This window comes from Eleutherodactylus coqui, chromosome 13 (assembly GCF_035609145.1).
Source record: "Eleutherodactylus coqui strain aEleCoq1 chromosome 13, aEleCoq1.hap1, whole genome shotgun sequence".
NCBI classification, from domain to species: domain Eukaryota; kingdom Metazoa; phylum Chordata; class Amphibia; order Anura; family Eleutherodactylidae; genus Eleutherodactylus; species Eleutherodactylus coqui.
In genome coordinates, this window is record NC_089849.1 from 98,439,231 (window position 1) to 98,458,191 (window position 18,961).

An 18,961-nucleotide genomic window follows, 5' to 3' on the forward strand; every position below is an offset into this window, starting at 1 on the left:
GATGTCCACTTTACCGAATGGCGGGAGAGACTATCACTTATTACTGTGGCCTTTATCAATAAACGGGAATCAAACCAACATGTCACTAAGTAGTTTCTCTGGGCCAATTCTTGAACGTTTCCATTTCTCTCGGTAGTCTCTCAGGGCACATTTCTTAACCCCTTAAGGACACGGCTTATTTTGGCGTTCAGGACCAAAGGATTTTTGGTATTTTTTAATCTCCTTTTTTCAACAGCTATAACTTTTTTATTTTTCCGTCGACGCGGCCATAAAAGGGCTTGATTTTTGCGTGGTGAACTATAGTTTTTATTGGTACATAGACTACATTGTAAAACTTTTATTATTTTTTTTTTAGAATCGCAGGGAGAGAAAACGCATCAATTCTGCCATATATTTTGTTTTTTTTAAGCGTTAATCATGCAGCATAAATGACAATACAGTTTTTCCTGCGGGTCGGTACGGTTATGATAGCAAATTTCTTTTTTTTTTTAGATTTTTCCACTTCTCCACAATAAAAGCCCTTTTTTGGAAATGATTATTTTTTAAATCACTACATTCAAAGTCCTATAACCTTTTTTATTTTTCCATGGACAGAGCTCTATGAGGGCTTATTTTTTGTGAGACGAGCTGTAGTTTTTATTGGTACCATTTTGGGGTACATACGTTTGTTTTTTTTTAGCACTTTTATTGCGTTTTTTGGGAGGCAAATTGCTAAAAATTAGCATTTTGCCTCGGTCTTTTAGCTTTTTTTTTTTACACTTTTTGCCGTGCAGGATAAAAAGAGTGTTCAATTTATTTTACGTGTCGTTACGGACGCGTTGATACCAAATATGTGAGATTTTTTATGCTAATATGAAAAAAAGCATAAAAAAGGGGGTTTTTAACTGTTTTTTTTACATTTTTATTTTTTGTTCTGTATTTTGCTCTTATTTTTACACCATTTGTGTCCTTCTGATAGACTTTCACTGCAGCACTAATGATCGCTACGTTAAGGCATGGCAGGACTTCTCTCCTGCCATGCCTTATCGCTTACTATAGCGATCTTTGGCAATGGCAATACAGGACGCCGGTATCTGGTGTCCTGTTGCCATAGCAACCAGCCGGGCCCTCGCGATGTTATCGCAAGAGCTGGCTGAAGTCACAGCTCCCTCTGTGAACCCTTTCCCTGCGTAGATCGCTGCAGGGAAGGGGTTAACTAGTGACAGCCGGCTCCTGCTGCGGGATAGCGGGAGATATGCTATGATCTTGCGCTATCCCTATGATGTAAGGGTACGTCATTTTGCGGGAAGTACCCCGCTTACATGACGTACCCTTACGTCATGGGGAGGGAAGGGGTTAATATTTGTAATCCAGAGGGCGAAACAAATAAAAATGTCGACCATAAAACACCGCGGAAAAATAAAAAGAAAAACCTGTTTCGTAAGCAAAAATATAAAGACATGTATAATCAATCCTGATAGCGAGCTGGAAGCTGGCCTTTGTTACTTCTCGTAGAGCGTCTGAGGGCAATCAACGGACTCGCTGGAAGTCTTCGAGGAGGAGATGGGGTGTTATCAGGAACTTGTGATGGGTTTCGTAGCATTTGTGGAGATTGCTGATACCAGGCCCATAGGTTATTTAAATTAAGGGGCGATGGGCATGCAGTGTCCTGTACCTTCGTTGGTTCAGCTTCGGACTCAGTCTGTTTTCCTGGTATCCGAGTCTGTTAATTCCGGTGATGACATGGAGGACGTGCATAGCTTGAGTCTATTACGGTGTACGATCTGAGGTTTTCTGTTAGGCTGAGTGATGCAATATAATCTTTTCTCTACAGAGGGTATAGAGGAGATGTCGTACGGTTTATCGTGCGTTCTTTACGGAGCCATATTCTATCTCCAATCAGTAACGTTGTTGCATGAGCGTGTTTGTCAAAGTCAGCTTGCTGTTTCTGCCGTACCCTTTCCAGACTGGTATCTACAATGAGTTGGACCTTTCCTACAATGTGGAAAATGCCTTTGATGCGACCAAAGTCCATAGCGTGTTTGCTAAAAGCAGCCTGCTTTTCTCAGGGCCCGTCCCATTCTCCTTGAATCTGATCCCTAGTGGTCCGTGAGTCTCCAATATGTAGATCATTTCTTCACGACTTGAGTCTTTGTGGGTAGAGCTGTTTCTGCTGGGTACATTTCTGTACTTCTGTCTCATTGGAGTCAAGAATGTCTTCAGGTGACAGCAGAGAGACTTGTGCTACTGCGGCATTTTTTTTTTTTTTAGTTGGACAGAGGTTAATAAGGTGAACTGGAACTCTCCCATCAGTTACGACAATAAGGATTTTGGCAGCCATTAAAAATGGATGTCCATCAATAGGAATAGGCTCAACCAGTGCCTCATAGTCTTTCCCTTGCAATCCAGAACGGGTCTGACACCAGAGTAGAAACTCCGATTCCGGGGGTACTATTACTGGTTTTATGTCTTTGATTCGAGCTCGCCCCACATGACCTTTCGAATTTGAGAACTTCTGCTGGGCCGACAAAGCTCGGGAGGCCTTCTGCAGTACCACTTGTTGGGCCTGAGATGCTGCCGGGATAGACTTCTGCAAGGCTTTTAACATCTGTGTAGGAATTGCGTAGGATATTCATTCTTAATGTCACGTCCGGATTGTTTCTGTCGGGGACTTTTATTACGAAGATACCTTGTTTTGGTATGCCAAAGCAATTTCTTCTCGCCCAGACCAGTAAATGTTCAGAGTTTGTCTAATTTGGCCACCTGGGATTCTGTTCCCAGTACCTGAATGGCCAGTTCTTTAAACTCAAGAAAGCTACTATCTGGGTGTTGGACGGATAACATTTTTAATTGGGTATGGAGGGTATCTGTCCGCGTTCCCTCTATAAATTGCCCTCGGAGAGCTTGATCTGCCCTGTCATCCTCTTTGGGATCAGCCTGTACAACCATTTTCATATCCTCTTGTAGGGATAGGGCATGGTCTCAAAGGGACTCGCCAGGCTTTTGTTTTTTATTGAGAAAACACTTTTTGATCTCTGCCATAGTATGCACGTCAAGGATACCCTGCAGACATTCAAATATTTTCCTGTGCTCACGGGGCCAGGTTTTCGCTTCCCGAGCTGCAGTTCCTTCTAATTGTCTTATCAAGATCTCTACTTTTTGTTCCATCACGAGTGGATAGTCAGAACACTGCTCCCATTTTACTCTTAAACTCACAAAAGGTATGCCCCTCTCCACTGTATCGTGGCAGCCAAGGGGCACCTAGGCAATAGGGCATTGTCAGCGGTGTGAAGCCGGTTGAGCTCTGGGCTGAGCAAGCGCTAGTTTGTTCATTATCACCTTCATCGGACATGTTATAGAGTCCGTTTTACTTTTGGCGTGATCTGCCAAGGGCTGGGCCTTTAAAATTTTGATATTTGGTACACCAACGTGAAATAGGTCACAGCCGTCACTATCCTGTTTGTAGATGCCAAGTTTTGACCCCCCCCTACTGCAGCGAGCCAGAGGTAGCTCGAGTAGGTGATGTCAGTCTACACTGTCACAGTGGCAGCTACTCTGACAGATATGGCGACTCGAGCAGCAGGGGGTTGGTAAGAGTCTCTGCGTAGTTTAGGTACTGACTGCTGATATTTGTATGTGATGCCAATGCCTTTATATGAGAAAAACCTTACTTATGGTAATGAAATAACGAGACGAGTCCAATTGGATGCCAGTAAACTGAAGGCATGCAATTTACTATATAATGTCAGGTCAAAGAGACAGTTCACTCTTGTGGATTTGGGAGCAATGATAACAGTTACATTTGTATCCACACTGACAGTGTCAGATTTCCTACTTCTCTCATGGTGAAGGTTATTTGGATACAATAAAGATTTTCCCTCTACTTTGTCCGGGCTGTCAGTGACAGGCAGAAAGGGCTCATGCAGGGTAGATTATGTTCTACTGTTAGCTGCGCAAGGGGAGGTAACACTCACTATTATGATGACCTCTCTTTCTGACTTGCTCCAATTTTCTGACTCTGGATGAAGGAGAAACTCCACTACTCTCTGTTCTTCCTCCCTCTATCTCTTCTGATGACACACTCGCTGTCTCACCGCACTATATCCCTCTCCTGCTCTTGTCTTTGCGTCTGCCCTCTTCTGCTCCCAACTGACAGCGTATGCACACTTAAAATAACCTTTTCCATGTGGACTCTGGTATTGCTGAGCAACTAAAACACCAATTGGTAAGCAGCAACTAAAGCACCAATCTTAAAGGAGATGTCTCGAGGAAGCAGTTAATTTTTTTTTTGCCCAGTCCCCCCCATTAAACACACATTACTAAGCCCCCCTGTAAATGACATTTCTAGCTGGTTCGTACTTACCGTTCCAGCGTTTCAGCAAGTTATAAAAGTTTCCTCAAGATGGCCGCCGGCTCTTTCCCCGTCGCTCGCTGCAGCCCGACGTGCGCGCTCCCGAGACGCCGCCAGCTGTGTCTCCATGGCAACCGGACGCATCGCAGCCGCCGACCAGACGCCCCGCAGCCGCCGACCAGACAGCAGGTAACCGGCGCTAGCCCCCGGCTCCCCAGCGCTAGCTCCCCCGGCGCAGCGACAGCCCCCCCCATCGCAGCGACAGCCCCCCCCCATCGCAGCGCTAGCCCCCCCGGCCTAGCGCTAGCCCCCCCGGCCTAGCGCTAGCCCCCCCGGCCTAGCGCTAGCCCCCCCGGCCTAGCGACAGCCCCCCCGGCCTAGCGACAGCCCCCCCGGCCTAGCGACAGCCCCCCCGGCCTAGCGACAGCCCCCCCGGCCTAGCGACAGCCCCCCCGGCCTAGCGACAGCCCCCCCGGCCTAGCGACAGCCCCCCCGGCCTAGCGACAGCCCCCCCGGCCTAGCGACAGCCCCCCCGGCCTAGCGACAGCCCCCCCGGCCTAGCGACAGCCCCCCCGGCCTAGCGACAGCCCCCCCGGCCTAGCGACAGCCCCCCCGGCCTAGCGACAGCCCCCCCGGCGCAGCGACAGCCCCCCCGGCCTAGCGCTAGCTCCCCCGGCGCAGCGACAGCCCCCCCGGCCTAGCGACAGCCCCCCCCATCGCAGCGACAGCCCCCCCGGCCTAGCGCTAGCCCCCCCGGCCTAGCGACAGCCCCCCCGGCCTAGCGACAGCCCCCCCCATCGCAGCGACAGCCCCCCCCGGCCTAGCGACAGCCCCCCCCCCATCGCAGCGACAGCCCCCCCCGGCCTAGCGCTAGCTCCCCTGGCGCAGCGGCAGCCCCCCCGGCGCAGCCCGGCGCAGCGGCAGCCCCCCCCGACCCATCACTTACCTGGGAGGCTTCTCGGGGCGGCTGGGCTGGGCTGGTCTTCTCCGCTGGGCAGCTCCAGTTTCTGCACCTTCCTCTAACAGAGGATGGTGCAGAATGGCCGCTTCAGCGCGCTCCCGAGCAGTGACAGCTCGTCTGCGCATGCGCAGAAGAGCTGTAGCGGGGAGCACACTGAAGCGGCTCGTGCTGAATGGAGAAGACCGGACTGCGCAAGCGCGTCTAAAAAAGCAAGCTGCCAGCGAATTTAGACGGAACCATGGAGACGAGGACGCTAGCAACGGAGCAGGTAAGTGGAATAACTTCTGTATGGCTCATATTTAATGCACAATGTACATTACAAAGTGCATTAATATGGCCATACGGAAGTGTATAACCCCACTTGGTTTCGCGAGACCACCCCTTTAAGCTGTTGCTGGGATAGCCATTTCAGCAAAACAGCTTCTATCTCAGGAGGGGCACCTCCTATGTCCCCTTGAGGCTCATAGTGAGATCCCAGGACCTTATTAACTTTCTTTGACTACTCTGGAGGCCCTCCAGGTCACTATAACAGGCAATCGCGATATCGCCGCAAGAAAATTGGAGGAATATCACAGTTTTCAGGTGATTTTTGAGTGTAAGTGATGCTGCTTCTTGTGAAAAATCGGGCATTGTTATTTCCCGTGATTTTCTCAGGCCATTTGTCACTCAATAAAAATTTTTATTGTTAAAAACTCATCGCACGAAAATCGCAAGTTCATGCGTTGCAATGCGATAAATAGGAAGCTCCGTAGGGACACCTGGGCTAGAAAAAAAAACCGCAAAAAGATGGAGCAGGCATTGATTTTCAAAACATACGACATCGCGCGAGTGAAAACCTCCCAAATGGGAATGGAACTATTGAAATTCATTGGTTTCATAATTCTGCGTTCTCACTCTTGCAACATGCGCAAATCGTGTGATTTTTATCGCTGTGTGAAAACTGCCTTATTGTATAGTGCTAATTAATATTCATATCCTTATACCATTATCCAAATAAAGCGGTTATTACTCCAGATTACTATGAAACAGTCATATGCTACCATCCAAAATGCAAATTATATAGTTACATTAAAACTTTTTTTTTTTTTTTTTTTTTTTTTTAAACTCCCATTTAGAGGTCAAGAAGATTTTAAACATTACATCATACAACACGCATGAATTACCCACAATGAGTGGCAGAGTGCCCTACCAAAATCTGGGGAGAAAATATGGAATACTCCATAATTAGACCATCAAATAATGTATTGCCCATTGTGACTTGTAGATGCAAGAAATATATTCAAGTGCCAAATGCTTATATTAATAGTCGCATTCATGAAAAACAATCCAGTGTCACATATATACACCCTGAGGTATTCCCATAATACCACTGATGAACTCATCTGCGCATTTTCTCATCCATATTGTGTGATTCTTGGGTCCACTCACACGGGCGTACGTGTCTCCAATATTACACAGTGCTAAAAGCCCATTGATTTCTATTGCACCACTCACACCTGCGGTATTTGCCCTGCGCATATTACACGTGTGAAGAAAAAAAGAACACTGCATGTCCTATTTTGATGTGTGAAGATTTTACGTGCAGCAGATATGGGTATTTGCTATGTACTGTGTATTTTGCCCACGTGAAAAATACGCAGTAGACACGTGCCCGTGTGAGTGAGCCCCAAAGCGGATCCTACCATCGCGTGATACACAATTTGATGCCTTCCTCTGAGGAATTTGTGGGTTACTCCCTTTTTTTTTTTTTTTTTTATGGTAGGTTTTGAATTTCGTCTCATGTAAATGTATTTGACGTAGAACTCAGTCACCTTACATAAATCTAGCCTTAAGCCAGTAAATCGCTTCTGCTTTTTGTGTTCCGGGGTTGTAACCTTTTTATTTTTTTGTCAGTGTTAGAAAATATCTTGGGAAAAATTTACTAAGCCCGGCATTTCCTGCGCTAGAATTTCCCTGGGCGCATGGTGCGCTGAATACACAAAGAAGTGCACACCTCTTCATGTGTTTGGCACATTCCCAGCCGCTCCGTGCGCCTAGACAGTAACGTACACCAGGTCCAACCTGCTGTACATTGTTATCATTTACTCCAGCTTCTGGTGTAAATGTATACATGAATCCGTTGTTTTCGGGCGGCCATGCCCCTCCTGATAAGTCCTGCCCATCTTTTGAAAAGGTGGCAGAACTGGTGCAGAAAAGAGAAGTCGCAAATTTTTGCACAAATACACATTTGCACAAAAATTAGTGATTAGAGATGAGCGAACCTACTCGGCCACGCTCCTTTTTCGCCCGAGCGCCACGATTTTCGAGTACTTCCGTACTCGGGTGAAAACATTCGGGGGGCGCCGTGGGTGAGTGGGGGGTTGCAGCGGGGAGTGGGGGGAGGGGAGAGAGAGGGCTCCCCCCTGTTCCCCGCTGCTATCCCCCCGCTCCGCCACGCCTCCCCCCGGCGCCCCCCGAATCTTTTCGCCCGAGTACGGAAGTACTCGAAAATCGCGGTGCTCGATCGAGTAATTACTCGAAACGAGTAGGTTCGCTCATCTCTATTAGTGATTATTCCCATCCCCCCCGGTGTCAAACTTTTCATAAATGTGCCCCTTTTTGTTCATAGTTTAACCATTAAATTTGTATTTTGATTATAGTATATGACTTGGTGTTTTAATAAATTTTTTGGGTTAGTTTTCAGTGTTGACTTTAGTAATCAGAGTGCTTCACTCCGCTTTAAGAATCCAGTTGCTGCATTATGATCCACATTGCTATAGTCCCAGGATGACCACCATCAATGATAGTTGTAACTGGTTTGCTGTAAGGTAGCACCACAGAAAAGTTAAGTGCCGCCTATTGGACCGGATTGCAGCAAATACAACAACCTTTTTGATTGGTGTCTTTTCACAGACTTTTACGGGCACAGAATATGAACATGCAGTTCCTCTCTTCGACCACTGACTATTTTTTGCCTATTCAGGTCTCACTCATGCAACATCTGCTGAACACCCCCTTTATTGAAGAGGCATCCAAGCTGATGACGCAGAAGTTCTTGAATCAAGTTCTGGAGATCGTTGCTCTTCTGACTGGAGATGTAAGCTTCTTCTTGGTCATCTTTCCCATGGATCCTATTTGGAACACTCCAAGCAAATATCCCCTGTGGAGTAGAGTTGTCAGACATTGCATCAAACAATAACAACTGCTTCATTGTGCGCACAACTCTCCTGGTCCCTGTAGTGCCTGTAACCTAAAGACATGGTAGGGGTGATGTGTGACAAACTGTAGTGCTCCCACTGGATGTAAGGAGGATGGGCAAATGTAGGATCCCAAAGATGAAGGCTTAAAGGGTAACTAAACTTTTTACAAACTTCTGACATCTGAACTCTGTGCCCACTTACATCACTGCCCGCAGTGGTGTACGAGTTCTGTAGAACGTCTGTGGAGACTGTATACTGATCGCAATGGCAGAATGGGCACAGCGCTCAGATAAGAGCTTGTGCCCAATAGTTTTAGCAATCGTCGGAGTCTCAGCACCCGAACTCCCACCAATCAAAACCTCTGACATGTCGCTATATGTCAGAAGGTTTATAAAAAGTTTAGTTACCAGTTAAATAGACCTCCAACTTGGATAATGATTGCTTTACATTGTCTTGTGTCTTATCTGACGTATAATATGTCTTCCTATATAGAAATGGGTGCTTACGGAGAGAGATGACCCACCTGACATTCCAGAGGAGGTGAGTTCTGACTTACAAGATCATTACAAGTGCTTCATCACAAGCTGCGCTATCAACCATGGCCACCAATCAGATTTTACTAGGGCTTCTTCTACTTGTTAGAAAATGGAAGGAGGAATCTTGTCCTTGTTCAGCACTGGATCATTCTTGCTGTGTCTAATGTGTCTGTGTGTGCCAAGAGTGCTTGCAGTGAATGTAGGTGCCACGTCCTTATTTCTTTGTGCACATAGAGGTATGGATGTGTCAAGCCTTGATAAGCAATGGCTTGAATGTATTTTGGACCTTGTTAAGTAAACTAGGAAGCAATTCATTAGGGAGTCTGAAAGGTTCAGCAAAAATTTTTATTTTATTGCTAAGCTTGCATCAGTGTTTTCTGGTTATCTGGTCTGTGCTTAGCCCGATTTCCGGCATTGCAGGTGCCAGTGAAGTGCGACGACGTTGCTGTTTATTTCTCCATGGATGAGTGGGACTACATTAAATCGCACAAAGAGCTTTACAGTGACTTGGTCATAGAGGAGCCTCAGGACCTCATGGAACTGCCAGATGATACAGATTCGGGTAAGGCTGGCACTGATCCATACTTATATCTGCATCTGTTTTGAGTAGACCGAAAAAGGACAGAGAGCTCGGCTTAAAATACATTTCTTGTCTGTGTCACTGGGGAATGCAGCTTGGACGGTTAGTATAGCTACTAAGCAAAAAAAAGTGTTAGCTTTTCTTACCAGCTATGCGCCTCCTGCAGGCACCAAGCTAATCTGTTTTAGCTTAGTGTTCATTGGAGGCAGACCTCTCTGTTAACGGTAAGTTTTTATGACTACCTTTAGGTATACGGGGCAGGCACTAGACTAGTTACCCCACGGAGAAGGGATAACTGTGTAGAGCCAACCACTTTGTTGTTTGCCCAACCCTCAGAAGAAAAGAAGGAATGGTCTATCATCAGTTTGATAGTGACATGCCAGCCATAGCCTGCCCCCTCCAATGAAAGCACTAAGAGGAGGTGAGCAGTGGGGCACCCGCTGCTGGAGTATAGTAGTAATTTGTTCAGATGGGGGAATATACTTCGCTGTGAGGTTAGTATTCTGTCTGTCCTATCCTCTCTCTCATCCACTGGATAGGAGTCCACCCACCTCTCCTGCCACGGCCCCTACTACAACTCCCATCATGCCTTACTTGGGCGCTCCCCTTCAGGTACTCCATAAAATCCTCTACGTGAAGGGTGGCCCACCACCCCAGTTGGGGGAGGACAACTTTTCCGCTTCAGAGACATCTGGTTTTCCCATGTCTCAGACACCTGGGTCTGGGAGGTCATTTGCTCAGGATATGCCATAGAGTTTGTCAACCAGCCTCCCGGACGTTTCTTCTGGTCTACGTTTCCAACGTCTCCTTCACGGGTTAACGTTATGGATCAAGCTATATGCCAGCTACTTGGCCAGGCTGTCATTGCTCAGGGTTTTCTCGGCTGAGAGTTTCACAGGGTTTTATTCCAACTTTTTCGTTCCCAAGAAGGATGGGTCTGTCTGCCCTGTTCTGGATTTGAAGAAGCTGAATAAATATGAGAAAGTCCGACATACCTGCATGGAGTCTCTGAAGCTGGTTATAGCATCGATGGAGCAGGGAGGTTTCCTGTCGTCCATCACCATCTAAGGCACATACCGAAATGTGCCCATCTGAGGAGTGCTACAGCGATTTCTGCGCTTCAGGGGGATTATCAGTATCCCCTATCTCGATGACATTCTAGTAAAGGGGCTTTCCCACTCAGCCACTCTGAAGAGTCTCCACATCACCCTGGACACTGTCTCGTTTCGGGTGGATTGAAGCTTTGAGCCCTACCACTTTCATTTCACCACTTTGCACAACAGTTCTCGGGTTCCCAGTCTGTATCCAGATGGTCAACGCAATGACGGTTGCGTACATAAATCATCAAAGCGGAACCCGCAGCACAGCAGTCTTGGAAGAAGTAGAAAAAATCCTGGCATGGGTGTTAGCACACCTCCCAGCGATCTCGGGGGACCACATACTGGGCATGGACAACTGGATAGCTGGCTTCCTGAACAGAGAGAAAGTCGACCTGGGAGAGCCATCCCAACATCTTTAAGACCTGTGCCGCAGATGGGGGCACCCGGACATTAACATGGTGGCATCCAGAATGAATAGCAAGGATGTCCAGGTTGAAGGATCCCCAGGCTTGGGCAGTGGACGCTCTCATAATTCTGTGGACAATCTTCAAGTTTCCCTACATATTTCCCCCCTGTTCCTGCACATTTCTCATCCTCTTAAGATCAAACAGAAAGGTCTTCCAGTGATACTTGAAGCACCAGACTGAGTTGTATTCCCCAAGGAATGTGACGAGAAATTAAGATTAATGTTGACCATAGTCATTAACACCTGCCCACGGACGCAATCTAAGGATTTTTTAATGGTTTTATTTTTTTTTAATTGTTTTTTTTTATTTGTTTAAAACTAGTAAAACATGATATAAACTTGGTATCACCACAATTGTGCAAACCCACATAATAAAGTTTTAATTTTAACCTTGCCATAAATGCTGTAAACATTAAAGCCAAAGAACTTTTTTTCACGTTTTTCAGTACGTTAACCTTAATGTTAAAAAAAAATTAAAAGAAAAAAAATACAACTTATCCTGCAAAAAACAAGCCCTCATACAACTATGTCAACAGAAAAAGAAAAATGTTAGAGCTCTTGGAAAGTGGGGCTGAGTAAACAACGATGAAAAAGTACTTCAGAGTGAAGGGCTTAACTCGTGTCACGACTGCCGATACATGACCCTATTCTGAGGGTAAAGTGGATCAGTTTACATATTTTATCTTTTTACAAGATGCTGCTTTTGTAAACTATCGCACCCATTTTATTTGCTAAAATATATTGTATAATTATAAGGGTTATTTCACTTGCTTGCCAGAGGATTTCAGTGTAAGTAAATTTTCAGAAGTTTTTAGTATCTTGTTGAAACTCTTTTCAGATGTCATTTGCAAGATACTTCCAAGAAATGATATTATGAACACTGGTTATAATCCTAAAAATGCTGAAAACTATTTTGAAACTTGTAGAAATCTTGACTTGACTTGTGCTTCTGTGACAGATGAATCCGTCAGTGAGGAAGAAGCCAAACCGACCACAAAACAGCCAAACTCTCCAGAATGGCTGCCAGAAGGTGCTTTCAGTGAATACAGCGAGTCTGAGTTATTGTCAGAAGAGGAGGATGGAGAGGACTCTATGCAAGAAGACGAGTATTTATCTTCAAGTCTTCCAGGTTCTTCCGGTTTACTTAAGGATGATGGTGCATCCAATGGAAGCTCTAGAATGAAGAAATACAATTTATTACGCAGAAAGGGAAGAATCTACCACTGTAAGAAATGTGACATGACCTTCCCCAAGAGACTTGCTTTTAAAAGGCACCTCAAATCCCAAAAGCACTTGAAGAGTTATGAAGAAGAGGTGGATGTGGTATGCGAGGACTGTGGCCAAGTGTTTGTCACCAAATCCTTGCTGATCAAGCATCGGGCAGAGAACCATGCTGTTAAACGCTATGCCTGCACCATCTGTGGTATACAGTATGATTACAAATCGCAGTTCATTATACATCAGAGGGCACACACCGGTGAGAAACCCTTTGAGTGTGAACAATGTGGAAGAAAATTTGGCCATAAATGCAGCCTGCTCGTTCACCAGAGAAGACACGTAAAAGGGAAAACTGTGTCCTGCAGCAAATGTGACCACCGCTTCGACACCAAGTCCCAGTTGGCCAGACATGAAAAGATTCATGATCATGAGAAGCCCATCATGTGCCGCCTGTGCGGGAAACGCTTTGCACATAAATCACATTTCATGAAACACAAATGGGCTTTCCACCATGAAGAGATATAATGGCCAGAGACATGACAAGACCTTGTAGAACTTTGTATTTGCAAAATATTTTATAATGGTAAAAGTTCACCACAAGTGCCACTGCATCGGGTACAGTCTACCTTCTTTTCTGAGACCATGGTAAAAAAAAGACATAAGGACTTGTGTTTAATGTTACTAGTAGGTTTTTTATTTTGTCAATCTTTTTTTTTTTTCATTAGCCATAGCTAGGCATATACTATCCATTATATTCTGGAAGAAAAGTTACACCTTTTCTGTCCCCTCTGAGGTCAGAAAGTTTCTAAGAGTGTAAGTTTTGTAGTTTGAGTGGAATGCATATGTAGAATTTGTAGGTGGGCACTGGAACCATAAGGACTACAATGTGATTCTGTTCTCTGAAGGGTTGACCATATTCTCCTTAAGCCAGCCATAGACGTGCGAAAACCAAAACCTTTCTACCCTGACTTCTTCATTAATGTCGCCTACAACACACGTTTATCACTTGCCACCAAGATAGGTGATAAATAAGAATGCTGAGGGCTCCTGCTCATCACTAGAGCGGGAGTTCTATGCCGCCCTATGACTACAATGAGGAAAAGTTAGGGCTGTGAATGAGCATGTGCACTAGCGCTTCATTCAGTGTCTATGGGGTTGACGGTGCAGGATTCAGCTATCTCTGTCTGTTGCATAGACTTTGAATACAGCGGCAGTGTGTATGCGCGTTACCCTCCTCATTCAAAATGACCCTTGTTGCGTGTAGTGAGGATGAACATGGGCCCCCAGTGGTCAGTAATGTATTATCTAGCCTGTGGATGGATAATAAATGACAACCCCCTTGAACACGTTTTAGCTCAGTTTAACCGTTTCTGACAGATTGCTCTGGCATAAGTGGAACCAGAGATAACACCAGGTTAGGCAAGTAAAAATGAAGCCTGTTCTGTTCAGTTTCCTCCGATCAGACATCGGGGCTGTTGGCCTATCCGTAGACTTCGGACTGCTCATCCACTAATAAAACGTTTGCGTCTATGGCCAATCTAACACCCCTGCTTGTCCTTGGATTCAGCAACTCCATCCTTCCCTCTAAGCAGTAAAATGCCAAGCTTGCCTTCTTCAGCAATCAGCAGATGATGTTCAGAAGGCCTTATTCACACAAGCAGGGCAGGTTTTGTTGCGTGAAAACACACATTTTAATGAGCTGTGTTAGTCCGGGTGACATCTATAGGCGTTGTCTCCTTTTATTTATGTCCATGTGTCGTAAACTTTTTTTTTTTTTTTCCTTCCTAAAATTGTTTAGCAATGATCAGGGGAAAAAAAACGTGCACATGGGTGCCCTTTTTTAACGCACCCATTCACTTTAATGGGGGACTGTTGGAAAAGTCAGACCAGAATAAGCCACGTGGCAATTATTTATTTATTTGTTTTTTTAAACAGCCCATATTACAAAGCTGTCGTTATATTTACTGTAATGAGCCGGCGCACTGTCCGTGTGTAATCTGTGTCAAATCCGGACAGCACACAGATGTTAAAATAGCCCATGTGAAGAAGTCCTAATGAAGACTGCCCTTGAATGTAGGAAGTTCTCGCCACGGCCCTCCTACATGCTACTGTCTTACCAGTATTAACATGGTCTCCGGAAGAGGAGTGGGGGCCCTGCATGTTAGCATTCAGTATTCTAGGATGGTTCGGTTTTATACATTCCTCTGTTTTGTCTCTGCAATGCTGTCTTGTATTTTTTTAATCCTCAGGAGCTGAATATGATGCATTCCCTGTATCATAGTACTTAGGCCGGTCTCACACAAACAGATTGGTTTCCATGATTGCTGTCAATGCGTATGATACGCGGTTTATCAAATGCATGGACTCTGGCCGTTTCGCTCACACTTGTGGGTAGGAATTGCAGATTCCACGAGTGGAAGACAAATCGCAGCATGCTCTATTTTACCATGGGTTCCACGTACATAAGCTTCATTGATCTCTAAGCATGCGTTGGAGCTGCAGTGCATATTCAATTGCATATAGACGTCGATTCGTACACAAGTTACTAGGAGACCAGATAACAAATGGTATAAAGAAAGCAGGAATTTGTAGGCTGACAATGCAGGACAGAGTCTGGGAGCAACACACCATCCAGACTGCTGTCTGCAACCTCCGCTTGTTCTTCTGGCCTCTTCCTCCACAAGAATGTGTGTTTTGGTTTTTTTTGGGGGGGGTTAAGTGGTTTTACTAATTCCAAAAAAAATAGCGTAAACAAGCCAAGCCTGGAGAGCAGTATCCCATCCTGAAGGCTCTCAGAACATCTCACCATGACAGCACAAGAAAATATTGCCTGCGCGATAGAAGGGTGTTTCCAGGGGGTTGCACAACTTTCCGATATTCCCTGCTTGTGTTTGTTTTTCCGTGCGGACGATACGCTGTCCTTAAATGCACATTCACGCAGAAAACCACACACATACGCAATTTGCTCTGTGGAGTCCGACCCGTTCGTGTGAGCCCGGCCTTGGGATGTGTTCAGACATCACTGTTTTGTTGCAGCATGTCAACGAATTTTGCAACAAAGTGCAGTACAACGATAGTGATTGAGCTTTTAGTAAACCCCATTCACTCACACTGGAAGAAATCCGCAGCCAGTTCTAGTCACGCTTCAGAATTTTTAAACCCGCCTCATGTTCTATCGCAGAAATGTGTCAGATTTTCACTGCAGATTCCATTCATGGCAATGCAGTAAGTGAAATCCATGATTCAATCCACACTTAAACTAGTTTAAAGTTGTGTGGATTTAATTGCGCATTTTATGCTGATTTCATTTTCAGAACCGTTTTGTGATGTGCACATACTCTTAGTAATGATCATTAACTTGGTGCTTTTAGACTCCTGTTCCTTCCCTAAATGCAGCGTCAGTCATTCTGTGGACAGAGAGAAGGTTCTTTGCTTCCGTCTATTACTAGACTGGCCAGCCCTTTCAGGTCACAAGGAAACTGATCTGTATGTCCAAAAAAAGGCAAGTAAATGGATAGAGAGCTGTGGAAATAGAGGCCGCTTGTGGGGAAGAATCTACATAGATCATATAGGGAGCACATTAGTGAGGAGGCAACTGTTGACTATGTACCCCTCCTGACTCTGCCTCCTAGCACACATCATGCAGTGTAGCGGGAAGGGGCAGTAGATGCCCTTTAATTGCTCTCCTGTGTGCAGAAGCAGCTCGGGTACAAAATACCGGTCTGCACTTAGGAGAGCACTTTCTATACCAGTTTATTTCACCAACTCCAAGAACTATGCAGTTGATGTAGAGAGTCAAAATCGGGAGGGTGGTGCCCTATGGAAAGTTATTGAGGGCTCACTCACATAGGCGCACGTGTCCTGCGTATTACACGTGTCCATGCGGATTTGCTGCATATGTTAAATCTCCATAGTCTATATTGGTGCGTATTATGCACCAAAATACGACATGCGGCAGGTTTTTTGGTTTTTTTTCCATGTTTGTAAAGCAAATTAAAAAAAAAAAGCTGGTGTGAGTGGCCCAATAGTAATCATTGGGCTTTAGCACCCTGTGAGTGAGCCCTGATTCACATTATTTTGTCACCGTTTGAAAAGGTAGAGCACAACACGTGCGCTGATGTTAGCTTTGTTTAGGATGCCTCTTTGGTGTCCCTGTGTTTTGTGTCCCCCCTCCTTCTGTTCTATACCATTAAAAAAAGAAAGAGTATTTTGGGTCGGGTTGTTTTCCGCCTATAAATGCTCCAGTATTGAACCATCTGCAACATCCGACTGCAGTAAGTTGTAAACCCGGCTGGTAAGTGGGGTAGTTGTATGTGCAGGTGATATTGGCAGAAGAGACCCTAAGGCCTCCTGTCCACAGGTGATATCCCATTGTGTTATCTGCGGCGATAATCCGCACGCAGGTAGCGCAATGTACACTTTCTATAGGATAACTAGGGAAAGTGCAGCCTGATGGACACGAGCGGAAAATCGACATGATTTTCTGGTCTCGTGTATAAAAGTCCGTGGCATGCCACGATTTTCCGCAATGAACCTATCATGAATGATAGGTTCATCGTGGAAAATCGCTGTGACTTTAGCGTTATCCCGCGGCGGAAATCCGCTGCAGGAAAACGTTACGCCAGTTGACAGCCGGCCTTTCTTGTATTATTTGGTAATCATAGACAACGTTACTTGAAGATGTTTATACTGTTTGAACGCTGCCGCCTCAAAACCTAAAGTCAAATAAAACTAATTTTAACGTTGCTTTACTGAAGACTGGTTTATGCGGAGCCTACGCTAAACGTGCGCGTTGCCCACAAAGGTCACATGATGCATCAGATGTTTTATTGTAACATTTCCCATTATTACCTAAATATTTTCCTGCTATTCATTCTGTTAATTATTTTATACAATGTATCTGCTTCTATCTTCAGAGCACGTAACCGCAGCCGCTGCAGCCAATCCAGCGCAGTTATATGTTGGGGCGCAGCTAGTAGAATTTGTATTGAACATACAGGAAAGGTATTTCTCTGAGAGGATCTGCTTACAGATATATGAAGAAAATGAAATGAACAGATGACAAAATAAGGTTAGAGTCTGTCAGGACTATTCTAGGGAACATGATGAACCCCAAGTCACCGGTGTCCACCGACTGGCTGTGGCATCCATTGTACAACTGGTCTGGTACTGTGCAGAAACATCCACACTGTACAAACAACGGCGCAGATTCCCATTGTAAATAATGTGGATTTGTCATGGGATTGGCAGGTTCCACAACACGATCTAGCTGTGTGAGCATACCCTAGGAGTGGATTCAATCTTCAGCATGCGGGGTATGTGGCTGGGTCATGACCATCAGATGGTATTGTTAGTGGGGGGGCTTTGTTGCTGGCTGCCAATGATATGGAAGCTGTAGCTCACGTGTCAAACTCAAGGCCAGTGGGCTGAATGTGACACGCCATGTCATATTATATGCCCAGGAGGTCCAGATGCAGAACAACCGGCTCTCTGCTTTCCCCAGAGGATGCATCTAGCGCATGGACCAGGTGCCATCTTGGGATTCTGAGCTCCGGCACACCTCCACACCATTTTTCAGCAATTCCCAGGTGGCGGCACAGCCCCGACCCCCTACCCAAGCCACTCGCCAAGGTAGAAAAGCTCATGCTAAAGAGGTGGAAGGGGAGAAACCCATCATAGTGCAGAGAGCTCCATAGCCGTGTAAGGAGTCAATCATATTGGAGGATGCCATTTCGGTCTGTGAAATATGCAGGGTTTTTTTGACTAAGTTTGAAATAACATTGTGAGAAGATGGGTCCTGCCTGATCTTTCCTGCACACCGGGTTAATGGGCGAGAATCCCGATAGTGACCATTGAAAGCACTGGCTATCTGCTTAACCCCTTGAAGGGGTTGTCTCGCGGCAGCAAGTGGGGTTATACACTTCTGTATGGCCATATTAATGCACTTTGTAATATACATCGTGCATTAAATATGAGCCATACAGAAGTTATTCACTTACCTGCTCCGTTGCTAGCGTCCTTGTCTCCATGGCTCCGTCTAATTTCGCTGGCTTCTCGCTTTTTTAGACGCGCTTGCGCTGTGCGGTCTTCTGCCTGGTGAATGGGGCAGCTCGTGCCGGAGAGCTGCTCACCGCGTCGTCATCGTAGCTCCGCCCCGTCACGTGTGCCGATTCCAGCCAATTAGGAGGCTGGAATCGGCAATGGAACGCAAGGAAGGAGAAGAAAATCCACGGTGCACCATGGGAGAAGACCAGCGGCGCCATCTTTAAAAGAAGAATAGAAGAAGCTGCAGAACGCTGATGCAGGTAAGTGCAATGTGCTTTTTAAAAACTAACCTATGCTTTCTTTTTAACAGGGCAGAATTCGGAGGTAAGTGGGAAAAAAAATGTTTTCGCTTTCGCCGCAAGACAACCCCTTTAAGGACATGGCCTATTTTGGGCTTAAGGACGCAACGATTTTTGGCAGATTTCATCTCCATTTTTCAAAAGCTATAACTTTTTTTTATTTTTCCGTCGATGCCGAAGTATGACGGCTTGTTTTTTGCTTGGTGAACTGTAGTATTTTTGGGTACATGCACTACCGTGTTTCCCC

General features: G+C 45.7%; 1 protein-coding gene across 2 annotated transcripts in view; it reads left to right on the forward strand.

The window, feature by feature from the left end:
- The window catches only part of LOC136588241 (uncharacterized), a 37,236-nt gene extending 20,056 nt beyond the window's left edge, over positions 1 to 17,180 (forward strand). For both annotated transcript variants that reach the window (XM_066587319.1, XM_066587321.1), the window contains exons 5-8: positions 8,254 to 8,367; positions 8,963 to 9,010; positions 9,427 to 9,568; positions 12,111 to 17,180. In XM_066587319.1, coding sequence (XP_066443416.1) covers positions 8,254 to 8,367; positions 8,963 to 9,010; positions 9,427 to 9,568; positions 12,111 to 12,895 — 1,089 coding nt within the window. In that variant the 3' untranslated portion in view covers positions 12,896 to 17,180. The remainder of the gene's footprint in view (positions 1 to 8,253; positions 8,368 to 8,962; positions 9,011 to 9,426; positions 9,569 to 12,110) is intronic.
- The last annotated feature ends 1,781 nt before the right edge of the window (positions 17,181 to 18,961 follow it).